The sequence below is a fragment of the Emiliania huxleyi genome (genome assembly GCF_000372725.1).
Source record: "Emiliania huxleyi CCMP1516 unplaced genomic scaffold EMIHUscaffold_255, whole genome shotgun sequence".
Lineage (NCBI taxonomy): Eukaryota > Haptophyta > Isochrysidales > Noelaerhabdaceae > Emiliania > Emiliania huxleyi.
This window is the reverse complement of record NW_005200128.1, coordinates 85,490-99,756: the sequence shown is the minus strand read 5'-3', so window position 1 is coordinate 99,756 and position 14,267 is coordinate 85,490. Positions and strand designations below refer to the sequence as shown.

General features: G+C 65.7%; 3 protein-coding genes across 3 annotated transcripts; 1 reads left to right on the top strand and 2 right to left on the bottom strand.

Annotated features, from left to right (window-relative positions):
* Positions 1-5,633: 5,633 nt before the first annotated feature.
* On the top strand, positions 5,634-6,934 carry EMIHUDRAFT_469176 (hypothetical protein; the record flags this gene model as incomplete). Its single annotated transcript, XM_005777795.1, has 2 exons — positions 5,634-6,455; positions 6,554-6,934. 2 exons carry the CDS (start codon positions 5,634-5,636, stop codon positions 6,806-6,808), a joined length of 1,077 nt encoding a protein of 358 aa, XP_005777852.1. The 3' UTR covers positions 6,809-6,934.
* An 879-nt stretch (positions 6,935-7,813) lies between these two features.
* EMIHUDRAFT_367376 (hypothetical protein) lies at positions 7,814-9,013 on the bottom strand (the record flags this gene model as incomplete). The annotated part of the gene is made up of 1 exon (XM_005777794.1): positions 7,814-9,013. A coding segment is annotated over one exon (253 nt), but the record flags the coding sequence as incomplete, so codon positions are not given.
* Positions 9,014-9,157: 144 nt separating this feature from the next.
* EMIHUDRAFT_443656 (hypothetical protein) lies at positions 9,158-10,127 on the bottom strand. The gene has a single exon (XM_005777793.1). The coding sequence runs from the start codon at positions 10,046-10,048 to the stop codon at positions 9,320-9,322; it is 729 nt and encodes a 242-aa protein (XP_005777850.1). The 5' UTR covers positions 10,049-10,127; the 3' UTR covers positions 9,158-9,319.
* Between the last annotated feature and the right edge of the window lie 4,140 nt (positions 10,128-14,267).

The following is a 14,267-nucleotide window of genomic DNA, read 5'->3' as shown; positions in this document are numbered from 1 at the left end:
CCCCGTCCTATTCCTCCCACCCGCAGCTAGGGGGAGGGCCGTGCGCACTGAGGCCGCCCCCGCCCTGCCCCTCCCCCCAGGTGCGAGCTGCAGGACGAGGTGAGGGCGCTGCAGGCCGGCGTCGGGAAGATGTTGTGGGAGGCGACGCAGCCGCCGGCTCTCCTCCCGCCCCACCGCCTTTCTCTCGCCCTCTCCCCCCCTCTCCCTCTTTCGCCCTCTGCCTCTGCCTCTCCCCTTCCCCTTCGCGGCTAGAAGACAGCACGGCGTGCCCGCCGCCGCAGGTGCTGAGGGCCAGCTGGCGCAAGGCGCTCAAGCCGCAGCCACACTCCAAGGCCGACGCCAAGATGGCGACGCACGAGCCGTAGCGCGCCAGCCCCGCAGCACCGGGGGCGAAGGCGGGGCGAGGCCAGGCGGGTGCCCGCCGTGTCTCAGGGCGAGGGCTCGAAGAGCTTCGGCTGCGAGGGCGTTTTCTCTATATCGCGCGTGTGTGAAGTCGGTTGCGGCGTGGCGGGTCTCTCGTCGTCTAGAGGTGAGTTCTGTGGGACGTGATTGCAGACAGGGGCGTGGGTGTGGCAAGAGAGGTGGCTGAGAAGAGGGGAGGGTGCGTTGAGCGTTGGGCAGGGTGGCGTGATGTGGGAGATTGCCGTGTGGACGGTGTTTCTCCCGGGGCTTCTCTCTAGCTCGAATTGGCTGCCCTGGCACCCTGGGCCTCCCGCAGACCTTTTAATATTGCTTATACGCGTAACGGCATCACCATCAGTAAGAGTAACCAGCCTCCGCGGCGGGGCGCCCCCCGCGCTACCACCCAAACCCGAGTACAAAGCGCCTCTCCGAGAGCGCTGCGCCCAGACGGTCTACTAATCATAGCGGCTCAAGTGCGACAAGTCCACACACATAACATGCGACACGGGTGCCTGCCATACACAAAGCATTTTACTCTCACGACACACGGGCACCGGGTGGAGCGGCGGCGGCGGCGGCAGCAGCACGCGCGGGCGGACGGATTCGGACGGGGCGGAGCAGCGACCGCCTGGGCGGCCGCTGCTCTGTGCCAGAGCGCGCCGTCTGCGCAGCGCAGTCAGGTGCAGGGAAGCGTGGCGGCGCGGGGAAGCGCGGCGGCGGTGGCGAGCAGGCGAGCGGCCCGCGCGCGGCGAGGCGGACAGGTGATCGGCAGGCGGGTGACGGGCCGGAGAGTGACCGCGCCCAGCGATCGGAGCCGATCGTCGCTCGGCCGCAGCTGACCTCGAAGGCGTGCGGAGCGCGACTGGCGAACGTCACAAACCCCAGACAAAACCTGGCGTGGTACTTCCCGCCTGCTGTGGGAACAGCTGACGCAGCTCGCCGAGGCTCGCCCCATCATGTTGACTCGGCCAGACAAAAACCCCGAGAGGCGTGGGAGTACCTCGCCAGAGACAAAACACAAGGGAGAGGTGGGTGGGTCACAGAAAGACTGCGGCCGCCAGCAACTGAGCGTCTCGCTGGCGGACGTATCCTGTCGCCGATCTGCAGCGGTTAGAACCTCGCGACTGGCAGGCCCATCGGAGCGCCGCCTCGCCGGGGTCTCGGCTCTGACGAGCCATGCTAGCTCCGGCCGCAGGCGCAGCCCCGCCCAGCCGCCCTTAGTTCGTCCCCTCCCTCACTCAGTAGAGAAGACTAATCCTGGGGTAGCAACCTTCTCTGGTAGAACGGGTACGAGATGTATGTAGGGAGTATTCGCAAAGAGGAGCCCCGCGCACGCACGACTCTCCGCAGGAGAAACCCCTCCCGCCCGTGCTTGCGCAGCGCAGCCTCCTCCTCCCTAGGATTCCTACGCGCAAGTTGGGCATGAGGATGATGGCGATTATGTCGTGACGCTCGCCGATCAGCCGTGATGCTATGCAGATGACGACGGACAGATGCCGATGGTGATAAGATGTTCTCACCCTTGAGAGACGCGCCGAGTTGCCTCGCTGCGCCCGCCGCTGTTGATGACGGTACCTCGCGCGTCCGCTATGCGGTGCCGCGAGCGTCCGTCTGTTTCCAGCGACGATGGTACCTCACGCGTCCGCTGCGCGGTGCCGTGAGCTTCCTTCCGTCGCCTGTCGCTGGGCGGTGCCTCGCGCGTCCGCTGTGCGGTGCCGCGAGCGTCCGACACCAGCAACGACGGTACCTCGCGCGTCCGCTATGCGGTGCCGCGAGCTTCCGATGTGATCGACACGCTGCCGGGCTGTGTAGCCGCCACCCGACCGCAGCGTGACGATGGTGCCTCCAGACACGATGGCGGAGAGTTTGTGTGCCTCCAGACACGATGGCGGAGTTTGAGTGCCTCCAGACACGATGGAGTTTGAGTGCCTCCAGACACGATGGCGGAATTTGAGTGCCTCCAGACACGATGGAGTTTGAGTGCGTCCGTTGATAGTACGATGTTGACGATCGACACAAGCCGGGCTGTGTAGCCGCTAGCCTACCCGATCGCTCATGATGATGCACTCTGGTAGCTTCCCTCGCCGCCCCCTCCTTCGCCGCCCTCTCTCTCTCTCGCCACCTCCTCCTCCCTCACCGCCCCCTCCTCCCTCGCTGCCCCCTCCCTCACCACCTCCCCCCTCGCCGCCTCATCCTTCTTCGCCGCCCCTCCTCCCTTTATTAGCTCCGTAACGGTCCAAGGGTAGAGGGGGCGCTCCGCCGCTAGGGTAAACCCAAAGCGCAGACCAACCCTCGGAAACCGTGTTTACTGTAACGGCCCCCTCCCTGCGAATGCGCACGTATCCCACAAGGGTCAGGGCTTTTTTGCTCGTAGCCCGATGCCGATCATCCGGCCCGCTGTGGGTGCGCTTCATAGCTCCCCCGGCCCTGGATGTGAGGTTAACTGACCGGTGACCGCACTCAAGGTGCTCCAAGTGTACGTGAGTGTTGGGAGAGAGATGTAAGAAGTGAAAGGACACAGAAAGGACAAACCTTGTGGCGGGAGTTGGAACAGAGCGGTAAATGCAAGACTTGGAGTACGATCGTGGTTCATGGTAAACCTCGGACAACCGGGGCCGGGGAGCTAAACTGGCGGCTAAAGAAGCGCACCCACAGCGGGCCGGATGCTCGGGGACTGGCTGCGGGCAAGAGAGCCCTGACCCCCTGGGGGGTGCGCGGTCGCAGGGCCATAACACGCGGGGAACGAAGGGGTCGCTCGCTATGACTCCCCTCCCGCATGCATGCATTCTGCAACAATGCTCATCAATGGGATCTCAGAGCGATAAGTTCCGTGTACAGGCCCGTGGGAGGACTCTGCTGACAGGGTTTGCGATGGGAGCGACCCGAAGGGTTTCTCGGAGGTTAGTGCACCACTAACCGCCGAAGCGCAAGCGCTTGGAGCAAGAACACTACGACCTGGGTCGGGCTCATACTAGCACCCCACCACGCGGGCCGTTTTTAGGGGGTAGTAGTAGGGTAGGGTGGAGTCAGGGTTTTTGGGGGGGTAGGGGGTAGGCGTGGTCCCGTGCGCGCGGTTGGTGCTGCGCGGTGCGCGCGGTGCGCCGGCGCCGTGAGCACCAGAGGCGACCCATATGGGTGGCCGTGAGCCGTCTGGCAAAATCTCCCGCTGGGACTCGCGCCGAGATCACGGCGAACACCGCCACCGTCACCGCAGGCGCCACCGTCACCGCAGTCGAAGCCGCAGCCACAGCCGAAGCCGCAGCCGAAGCCAGCACACACGGCGATCTCGCAGCAACGAGAGAGGCAGGGAAGGGCGAGGTCGCAGCAATGAGCGTTCCGCCGACGGCGATAACGCTGGTGCGGCCCGCACCAGAGATGGCGGTGCCGTCGGCGAGGTTGCGGTTGCGGCTGAGGAGGAGGAGGAGGCAGAGGCCAACGACCCCGCCGAGGATTGGCGGCGGCGCGAGGAGGAAATCACTGCGCGGCGGCGGGAGGCGGCGGTGGCGGAGGAGGCGCGGCGGGCGGCAAAGGCTGCTCACATCGAGGAGGCGCTGCTCGACGCGGCGGTCAAGGCCGCCCTCTCCGAGGCCGTCGAGGCGGCGGTGCGCGAGCGCGTTGCCCAAGCGATGGCGGCGCCCTCCTGGGCGGCGGAGCTCGCCGCCACACGCGCGGCAATCGAGGGGTCGCTCCCGGCGCAGCTCGAGGCCGCCAAGGCTGCGGCGGCGGAGGCAGCCGCCGCGGCGGAGCGGCAGCGGCGGGCGGAGGAGGAGTCGCGGCTGGCGGCGGAACAGGAGGAGGCGGAGGCGCAGCGAGCGAGGGAGGCGGTGGTGGTCGAGGCCAAGCGGCGCGAGTCCGAGGCGCGGCTGCACGAGCTGCAGTCGAGGCTCGCTGCGGAGGCCTCGGCGGAGGCCGACAGGGCCGCGGCGGAGGCAGCAGCGAAGGCCGAGCGAGACCGCGTGCTCGGGCGCAACGCGACGGGCGCCTCGCGCTCGGGGGCCGCGCCGCGCGCCAAGCTCTCGTTCGGGCTCGGCAGGCCTCTGAGCCGAAAGCCCGGGCGGTGAGGTGCTCTCTCTGGTGGCGGGGCGCGGGGATTTTATTCGGAGAGGGGCGTGTGGCACCACAAGTGCTCCAACCTCCAAGTGCCGAGAAAGTCATGTGCACATGCAGGCAGCCACGTGCACACCCAGAACAAAACGTACACCGGACATGCGTAAGGCGTCTCCCAGGCGGTGGCGGGGTTGCGCAGGCCCGTCCCACACGCCCGTTCACCCCAACAGCAACACCCGACCCGCCCCCCCCCCCCGAAAAATAAAAGAAGTAAAAAGAGACAAAACACCGCGCCCGCCGCTCGCGGTGAGAGACAGAGAGAGAGCCTCTTCAGCTTCACAAGAGCGAGAGAGCAGGGGAGGCGGGGAGGTGCGGGAGCGCGCGCGCGCCGGGGGGGTGGGGGGCTTGACAAAGCTCGCAGAAAGCTCGGCAGCTTGTGGGGGAGGTGTCGCGCGGGCAAGTTGCCAACTACCGGCAAGTGTGAACGGCGAGTCGGGTTTGGCGCTCACTAACACTCATGTAACACCGCTTGGGCGGGAGACAGCTCGTGAGGATCCGGACCGGCACCGGTGTCTTGTGTTGAACCTAGGCTATGCGCGTAAACACGCGCACTTGGTTGTGGTCACTAGCTCTGCGAAACCTCAGGACCGGTGTGTGTGCGGGGGAGAGAGGCTCCTCGCTCGTATAAGCGCTATAGGGGGAGCGGGCCCGGCGCGGCAGCGCCAGCGGGGCGGCGCGGCGGTGCAAAAGACAAATGTGAAATGATAACGATGTGCTCGAAGGGAAACAAAGAAGAAAACACCCAGGGCGCAATGCCCCAATCTCGAGAGTGAGAACCTCGTCCTCGAGAGACGAGAGAACGAGTTCGTTACGTCTATCGTCTTACGAGTACGAGAAGAAGAAAACAGCGCGCCAAAGTTTTTCTTGTTCAGCGCGCGTCGCGGCAGGAAGCAGGGTTCAGGCTTGATTGATAGGGGTCTGTTGGCACTGACTCGCGCCAAAACGCCCCGCACGCCGGTACGTACGCGCCTAAGCTTTCTTTCTTTCTACCTACATGTTTGTTTTCTATCTATCCCCAGAACGCGCAGCGAAGCAAAACAATGAAAAAACGCGGAAAATAGGGGCCCCTTGCAGGCGGGCTGTACCGACCCCCTATCTGTCACAAAACCCACCCCGCGCGAACAATGCCCAGCGAAGATGCCCCAATCGAGGAGCAGGCTGAGGCATTCTTCGCAAAGTTCACCGAGCCTGCGCGCCCCTCGGAGCACCTGAAGTACCTCGAGCTGCCCGCGTGGGACGCGCGTCACTCCTTTGTCACCGACGCTGCCTTTGACCTGGGCGACCGGGCCATTGACGCGTGCGACGCCTTGGGTCTTAGCTCAGCGATGCGCACGTTGCGGCCTGCGCAGCTGACGGAGCTGCACCTGCATCGGTGCAGCCTCTGTGCCGATGGCCTGGCCGCGGTGGTTGCGGCGCTCCCGGCGCTGCCGGCACTCGAGTCGCTCTTTGCGATGCAGAACGGCGCGGGCGACGGCGCGATGAGTGCGTTTGCCGGGCTCGCGCGCACCGGCGGCGTGCCGCTCCGCCGGCTCGCGCTGCAGGAGAACGGCATCACGGACTGCGGCGCCGCCTCGCTTGCGGCGGCGCTGGCGGGCGCTACTCCGCAGCTGGAGTGGCTCTACCTGTCGGGGAACGAGATCGGAGACGAGGGCGGGGTGGCGATCGCCGAGGCGGTGGAGGGTGGCGCCTGCCCTCGGCTGGCGCGACTCGCCCTTCAGCACAACCGTCTCGGAGACGCTACGCTCCTCGCTCTCGGCCGCGCTGCGGCGGGCGGCAAGCTGCCGAAAGGCGAGTACCTGTACGTGCACGAGAACGAGCACACGCCCGCGGGGAGAGACGCGCTCGCGGCGGCCCTCGAGGGCCACCCCAACCAGCTGCAGGCCCACCTCGGCTGGCCGCCTCCCCTCCCTCGCGACGAGCTGCGGTGCGACGAGGCCGCAGCCACGGTGCCCCCCCTCCCCCTGCCTCTGCCTCTACCCTGCCCTCCCCATGCCGCACGCGCTTTCCCCGCCCCCACGCCACGACCCGGCCTCCTTGCTGCTAGGCGGCATCGCTCGCCGGCGCGCCGCCCAAGCGCAAGCCCTACGCGCCGCCTCCTCCTCGGGTGGCGCCGCCTCACCCGGATGGAGACGTGCCGCCCTGGAGGGTGCGGCCAGCGACAACCACCACCAAGGCGGTCTCGTTCGTGGAGCCGCCGCCCCGCCCACCGCCCGCCTCCGCGGACCCTCTCCCGTCGGACGAGCCGTCCTCCAAGGGGGAGCTGCCCGGTGACTTTTTCGAGCGGCTGCTGGCGATGTGAGACCGAGGCGAAAAGGCTGCAGGACAACGCTCTAGGAAGTAGGATCTTGGACGCGTCACGTTCGTTGCGTGCGGGTTGTCATGTTCATGTGTGCTGTGTGTTAAGGGAAAAGGTACATGGCGCCGAGAGAGACGGCCCGGGCCACAAACTGTACGCAATGGTTGGGTAGTAGGGCTAGAGAGGGTCGCTCTACACACTTAGCCTCGCTGGCTCTGCAGACTGCACAGGCCACAGCGAGGTGCGAGCGAGCGCTCAACTTACGGCTTTAGCACCCGCACGGAGCCGGGCTCAGACTTAGACGCTGTATGGTCGGGGGCCCCATGAACTTAGACGACATAAGGCCAACTCCGGGTAAAACCGGGTATACCTGAAAAGCCTTCAGGTTTACCCGAAAAATACCTTGGTCCTGGACGCGTCCAACGTATGCGCGCACGACGCCATATCGCCCATGTGCTGCCGCTATGCGTGCCTTAAGGCGGCTGCGGCGAAGCGGCGGGCGCGGCATGCCGATGGCAGTGCGGACGATGCGGTTGCAATGTGTTCTGCTTCAAGATTGTGGCGGTGCTTTGCCTTTGGCATGCACTTCTGCGATCCCAATCAGCTCGAAGCAGCGCAACAAGCTGGCTGCTGCCAACAAGGCCCTATGCTACCTCACGCGCGGATCGTTCAAAGAGGACCAGCATACACAGGCTTCTCTGACATGCGTTTGTTTGAGCTTGAGGCTATTTGTGAGAACTGTTTGGGCTTTGGCTAGAAGTCGACGAAGATTGCGCTCAAGAAGCAGCAACGAGAATCGGAAGAGGAGGATGCTGAGGCGGCGATTGCTGAGAGCACATGAGGAGGATCGATCGCCCGCCGCAGGCGAAGAAAATTTGGGGGCTGCGCGCCGTATATATCGTTGACCATGACGTTGTACGCGTGTTTTGATCTATGATCACGGTGGGAGCCTCTCTCTCCACTCTCGCTTCACGCTTGGGACTTGGCCCCAGGCCGTCCACGGCCGATGTAAGAGGCTCCCGCTGATCTTAGACCGCGCAAGCACTCCAGCGTGGCTAGCCACACTTAGACCCGCTAGGCCTCCAGGCTCAGAACTTAGACTACTACGTACGGCTCTACTACCCAACCAGTCTGTACGCGAGGTCGCCCCACACACCGCGGAGCGGAGCTGAGACACGACTCTGTAGACTCCAATGACACCGTGTGGAGAGAGACTCAGCTGAGACTCGGCTGTCGGGAGTCAGGGCTCACGGTCACGCAACGCCGAGCGGAAGTCGGAACAATGTTCACGTGCACACGACTCTGAACTCACAAGCCGAGCTGACATGTGACAACGAGCCAGCGGTTGATGAGCAAGGATGTCACCGCCGATTTGTCCGATGTCCTGCCGCCTTTTTGCGATGGCGCCTCGCAGCTAGCTCACCCATGCGCGTCGTTCTGTGCACGACGAAAGCCTCGCTCCCCCAGTCGCACTGCTCCCACTCCCTCCAGACCGGCTCGAATTGAACGGCGCCACCCTCCCCCAAGTCCACGACCTCGGGAAGCCTCTGGCCCACGGTGATGACTCGCGCTCCGCTGGCGAGCTCCGCAGCGAGCTTCGCCGCCAGCCGCTGCATGATGGAAACGGACCATGTCACGCAGCAGCAAAAGACGACGTCGGCGCTGGAGACGTCGGCAGCAAAGAGGTCGCCACAGCGCAACTCCACGCCCGCCGACAGCCGACTCGGGTCCAGACCCGCGAGGGTGGCGTCCAGCAGCTCCACCCTGGCCTCGACCTGCTCACGCAGCGTCGTGTACCGCTGCAGCGGCCCAGCCACCGCAGCGGCGTGCAGAGGCTCGAGCAGCTCCACTCCGACAGCCCGCGACAGGCCGCAGCAGAGCGCAGCTGTAATGACGCCGCGGCCCGCGCCGGAGCCGAGGTCGAAGAACGTGCCGCACTCCATCGGCCCGGCTGCTGCAAGCGCCCGCTCCAAAGCTTCTGGGCGCACATCCCCATACGTCAGGTCCACGTCGACGGTCTGCTTCTCCTGCCCTCGCTGCGCTGTCCCGTCAGCCGAGAGAGCGTAGGCCCTGGCCGGTGGGAGGTCTTGATAGCAGTGGTCGATGGCCCGTCTCACAGCGGAGAGGTGGACTGAAGCCATAGACGCGCGTTTCCCCTCCCGGTGAGCCGGGAGAGCGCTCCCGGCACCTCCCGGCACTGCTTCGATCTTGGGGCTGACAAGGGGCGGAGATTTCTTTTGTGAAATTCTTTTTGTTGCTTCCTTAATAGATTTTCGCCGCAAAACTAAAACGCACAAGCACAGACAGTCGAGAAGGGAGAGACAGCAACGACAGTCAGAAGCCAGCGCTGTTCACACTTTGCTTGCCCATTTTACAACAGGGTGCTTTACCAGGTCCGACGCAGGTTCGGCACCCTGGCCGCACCCCGCCTCGGAGCTCTCGGTAACCAGACCCTCCGCACGAGCTCACACAGCTCACAAATGTGTGCCGTCTCCCAAATACAAACCCCACCCTCTACTTGGAGCCGGGCAGCGCCTGCAGCGCGCGGGAGTGCTGCTCGAGCCCGCGGGCGTGCAGCGTCAGCTGCGAGCCGCCGATGGAGCGGGCCGTGTTGAGTACCGCCGTCTGCATGTCGCGCCGCAGCAGCGCGAGGGCCTCGCCGGCACCGGACGCCGCGTGGCTCGCCTTGGCCTTCGCCTCGACCTCGATCTGCTGCAGCGCGGGCAGCTTGCGCTTGTCGGCCTTGCCCTGCAGCTTGGTTAGCGACTGCGCGTGCTCCCTGTGCGCCGCCTCGTAGGTCGCCGCTCGGGCCGAGCAGGCCGCGACGCCGGAGGCGAGGAAGGTGTTTAGAGTCGCGACCAGGGCGTCGAGTGGCGCCTCGGCCTCGGCCGCCCGCGACTGCCACTCGATGAGCAGCGCCGCCGCTCGCTGCAGCTCCTGCGCGGTCTCGAGGGCCGGCTGCTGCGCCTCAAAGCTCGGCTGCGACACCGGCCAGTCGCCCGCCGGGACCTCGCCGCTGGCCAGGGAGGCGCCACGCACGCAGAGCGATGCAACGAGCCCGACCGCGCGAGCGTGCGCCTCTTGAGCTGCCTTGAGCGATTGGACCGACCTCTTGCACGTCTCAACAAACTCGCTCGCCTCGGACGCCGCAGCGGTGTAGTCTTTGGGCGAAGGCAGATTTCGAGGCGTGGAGGGCTGGCTGCCGGGCTCGCTGCTGGCACCCCGGCTGCTGGGCCGCGACATCGCTGAACGATTTTGGCTTGAAATGGTCGGCTTGGTTCGTGGGGCTTGGTTCAGCACGGCGAGAGCCAACGGCTTTGTGAGGGTGGGGGGCTCGAGCTTCATCGAATTCTTTTTCGCTTTGCGGGCTCATTTCGTTAATTGAAAACGGTACGGTATGCCCCCCCCCCCGGGGGGGGGGGGTGGTCGTGGAGTACTCTCTACTGCCGCGGAGCCCCTGTCGGTGCGAAGGCGCCCGGCGGCCGCGGGCGCTTGGTGCCCACGCCGACCGGCTGCTCTCGCGGCGCCGAGGCGTACCGATCCGGTCACGTCTTGCGCGCTGTGAGATGCCTTTCGCCGTGTGGGCGCTCGCCAGAGACGCCAGGAGGCTTGCCTTCCACGCCTGCGGCCGCGGGCGTCAGGGCGGGCTCGCGAGGCTCTACGAAGCGCTGATCGGGGCTTCGAGCTGGCCGCCGGCGACGAGCGAGCATGGCTCGTGGCTCTTGTCTACGGGAGACTGCTCGGGACACTCCCAGGATTGTGTGGAGCCTCGCCTGGGCATCTGGAATGGCCTACAGGGCCCGGGCGGGCCGCCTCGGGCGGGATGGCGCACCAGGCGCACTCAGTAGTACCTCTGCGAGGACTACCGGCTCTCCGATCGCGGCGGCGGGCTCGCGCGGCGCGCCGCTCAACGGGAGGCTGCTCACTATGGTTTCAACAGCATCTTCTGCCTCGCTGCTCTCGCTGCGACCGCCTCCGGGGCCGGCGCCGGCCGCCTCGCTTCGCCAGTGCTGTCTACGCCTGCGACACGCGTGTCGGCTCGCCGCCCGTGTCGCCTGCGGCGGGCCCGCGTGGCGCGCTGCTCGTCGGGAGCGTGCTCAGCAGGCTGTGCAGCGCAGTCTGCCTCACTCAGAGCGCCGCTGACGCGGCGCGGGGCCGCCGTCGGCGCTGCTGCCGCGCACGCTGCGCTTTGTGCGTCACCATCGTGTCCTGGCTGCGTCGTCGACGCCACTTGCCGCTCGCCGCTGCCCTGCCCTTCCCTGCCATCGCGCGAACAAACAAACACACACACAAACACACACACATTATTAATCATCGGGTAATAATTATTAATTATTAATCATCGGGCGGCGGCGCGGCGCGGCGGCGGGCGGCGCGAGGCGGCGGCGGCGCGGCGGCGCGGCGCGGCGGCGGTGTGAGTACTTATTAATTAATTAATTAATTAATTATTAATCATCGGGCGGCGCGGCGGCGGGCGACGCGGAGCGGGGCGGCGCGACCATCAGCAGACGCCCAGGTCTTTGGCCGTTGGAGCTCGGCAATGGTCGCGCCGCCCTCGACTCAAGGGGCTGCCTTCCACCCGTAGCTGCTCAGGCTGGGGGAGGGGGAGAGGCCTCCTGTTCCTCGCGGAACGGGAGCAGGCCCCTCCTTGCCCGGTCTGCGATGCAGGGCGGTGATCGTGCCATCTTCGCTTCGTACTCGAAACCACCACGCCGCAACCGTCGCCGGCGCGCGACACGTTCCCGTCGGCCGGACTGTCCTCGTCGAGAGTGTGTGCCGCCAAGGCGGGACGCGCTCAGGGACAGTGCCGACGGGACGCGGCTCGAGGGGCTCCCGCGAAGGCACGGCTGGCAACCGTGGCGCGGGGCTCGTCCTCGGAAAAGTCGGATATGGCTCCGCCCGCGACTCTCTCGCTGACACGCGCGCCCCGTCGACCTGACGACGGGCGCGCTGCGGTCGCACGCCTCCCAAGTCATATGCCACGGCGTGCGACCTAGATCAGCACACGCGCTTCTGCTCGCATACACTCATACAATGAACTGACACCACCCATGAGTGCGAGTTAGGGCTAGCAGTAGGCCACTAGCCTGTGAGGGAGCGTCCATAGACACCTCACAAGACCCCACACACGGTCTCGTCCATGCCTTGCGGCCGGCGAGATTGCTAGAGGCGGAGCGGTCTGCTCTAGCCTCGCACGTTACTCCCTGTCGTCTGTTGTGTTGTTGTGCTCTTGTTTGTGCCCTTGGCACCGTGTGTGCTGGGGGGGGCGACAGGGAGGACGTGGCCCTGGCCTCTGCTGGACGAACGTCCATCCGGAGACCCTTGACGTGATTGATTTCTCTCCGATGTGGCCGCAGCTGCAGATCATCGACAATATCATCAACTTCATCCCCGACCCCCTCACCTTGTTGGCGGACCAGAGTGGCGTCACGTTCGACTGGTCGACGATTGTCAAGAGCAACATCAATGCGGATTCGGCGATGAGTGCCTGGTACCGGACGAAAGGCTCCCGCTACACCCTCGTGTGGGCTCGCTTTACGAGCCGATGACGCTGGCCGAGCATAAGTCAAAGGCCAAGAAAAGGCCCAAGTCGCTCTTCTCGCACAACGACCAGACGGCTATAGCCTTTACGTTGGATGCCTTGCTCTCTGGGGACCACACCGGCACCCTCGGCAGGATGATCGAGGCGCTGCGAAAGCGGCGCGAGGACCCCTTTGACGTCCAGGCCTACTCCATCTCGGGACAGGCGCTCATGCTCGAGACCGTCGAGACAAAGCCGTACATTCTCGCGGGCGGCGACCCGCAAGGCGTCGAGATGATGACAGACGACGACTATTACACCCCTCACCTACATGCGCTCACCGCTAACCACACGTCGTCGATCGTCGGCGAGACGGTCACGGTGGCCCTGCGTGGAGCCTTCGAAACAGCGGCCTCTCTCTCCGAGCAGATCGGCTCCGTGGTCCTGGAGAACAGCTTTGCGGACGACAAGCTCAGCGGCCAGGCCGAGCAGGTGGCGCGTGTGCTCCGCTCGATGGTGGAACACCCCGAGTTCGCCAAAGAGCGCGCGGCCTTCTACATTGAGGAGGGGTCCTTTGACGCGCACAATTCGGGCGAAATCACCGACGAGCACCTACTGAACGTCAACACGGCGCTCACCTCGCTGATTGCCGAGATCAAGACGCTCGGCCTCTGGAATAATGTCATCATCGTGACCGCGAGTGACTTTGGGAGGACAATGACGGACAACGGGCGAGGCACCGACCATGCCTGGGCGGGCAACCACTTTGTGACCGGCGGGCTGGTCACCGGCGGGCAGGTGCTCGGCCGCTACCCGTCGGTGCTCGACGAGCCGCTCTCCGAGGTGAACGTAGGGCGAGGCCGCTTCATGCCAACCACTTCATGGGAGGGCATGTGGTACGGCATCGCCCAGTGGTTTGGCGTGGACGAGGAGGAGATGCGCGATGTCATGCCAAACGTGGTCAACTTCCAGCCGGCGGATCTGATCCCGATGAGCGTCCTCTTCGATGAGGAGCCACCCTCGGCGCCTGCTCCGCCGCCGGATTCGCCCAAATCACCGCCCCCGCCACCTGTTGGCCCTTGCGAGGACCTCACGGAGGACAGGATATGCAAGGGGGACAGCTTCGCCAACCTGACGGCCCACACCTCCTTCGACGGCACCACCGCCAGCTGCCAAGCGGCGTGCGACGCCTTCTCGAGGGCAGAGAAGCAAGCCGGCTGCTGCAACTGGCGCGAAGCCTACACAAGCAGGGGCACCATGCTCCCCAACGAGTGCTTCTTCCACTTTGTCGTAAGTCCAAAGAATACAAAAGCCCAACGCAAGTCGTACGCCTCGGCGTGCTGTCCGCGTCTCAGCTCCGGCCGCTGCGCCAACCTTGACGTGACTGCTCCCGCGCCGCCGTCGCCGTCGCCACCGCCGCCTCCCTCGCCCGCGGCGCCACCACCGGAGCCCCCATCAGCCCCACCCCCGCCATCGCCACCGCCGCCTGGCTCCTGCGGTAACGAGTGCAAGAGCACAACGTGTCAGACTTTCGCGGTGCTCGAGTGTTCGCTGCTCCGTCACATGGGCTGTGACTGCGACGGCTGCTGCTCCAACTCCACGGCGGCGGGAGTGCAGTGCGCAGAGGGCACCGAGTGGTCCGAGCCCGACGCCGCATGCGTAATATCGTGCCCTAGCGACGCAAGCCGCTCTCTGGAGGAGGCCGCGCGCGAGTACCGTGCCGGGGAACCGCTTTTTCGGCTTCCGGCGCCCCCTTCAAGTGAGGGTGGGGGCGTCGGATCGTCCACCCTCGCCCGATTGCAGCACGGCCGCCGCCTCCTCGAGCCATGTCAGGACGCAGCCGTCGCCGAGCGCTGCGGCGCTGCGCCACCACCGATCTCACCCCCGCCCTCAACCCCAACGTCAACCTGCTCGGACGAAGCGGCCATGCGCCTTGTGCGC

Coding starts and splice junctions, on each gene's coding strand:
- EMIHUDRAFT_443656 (XM_005777793.1), bottom strand. CDS start 10,048: ATGTCGCGGCCCAGCAGCCGGGGTGCCAGCAGCGAGCCCGGCAGCCAG.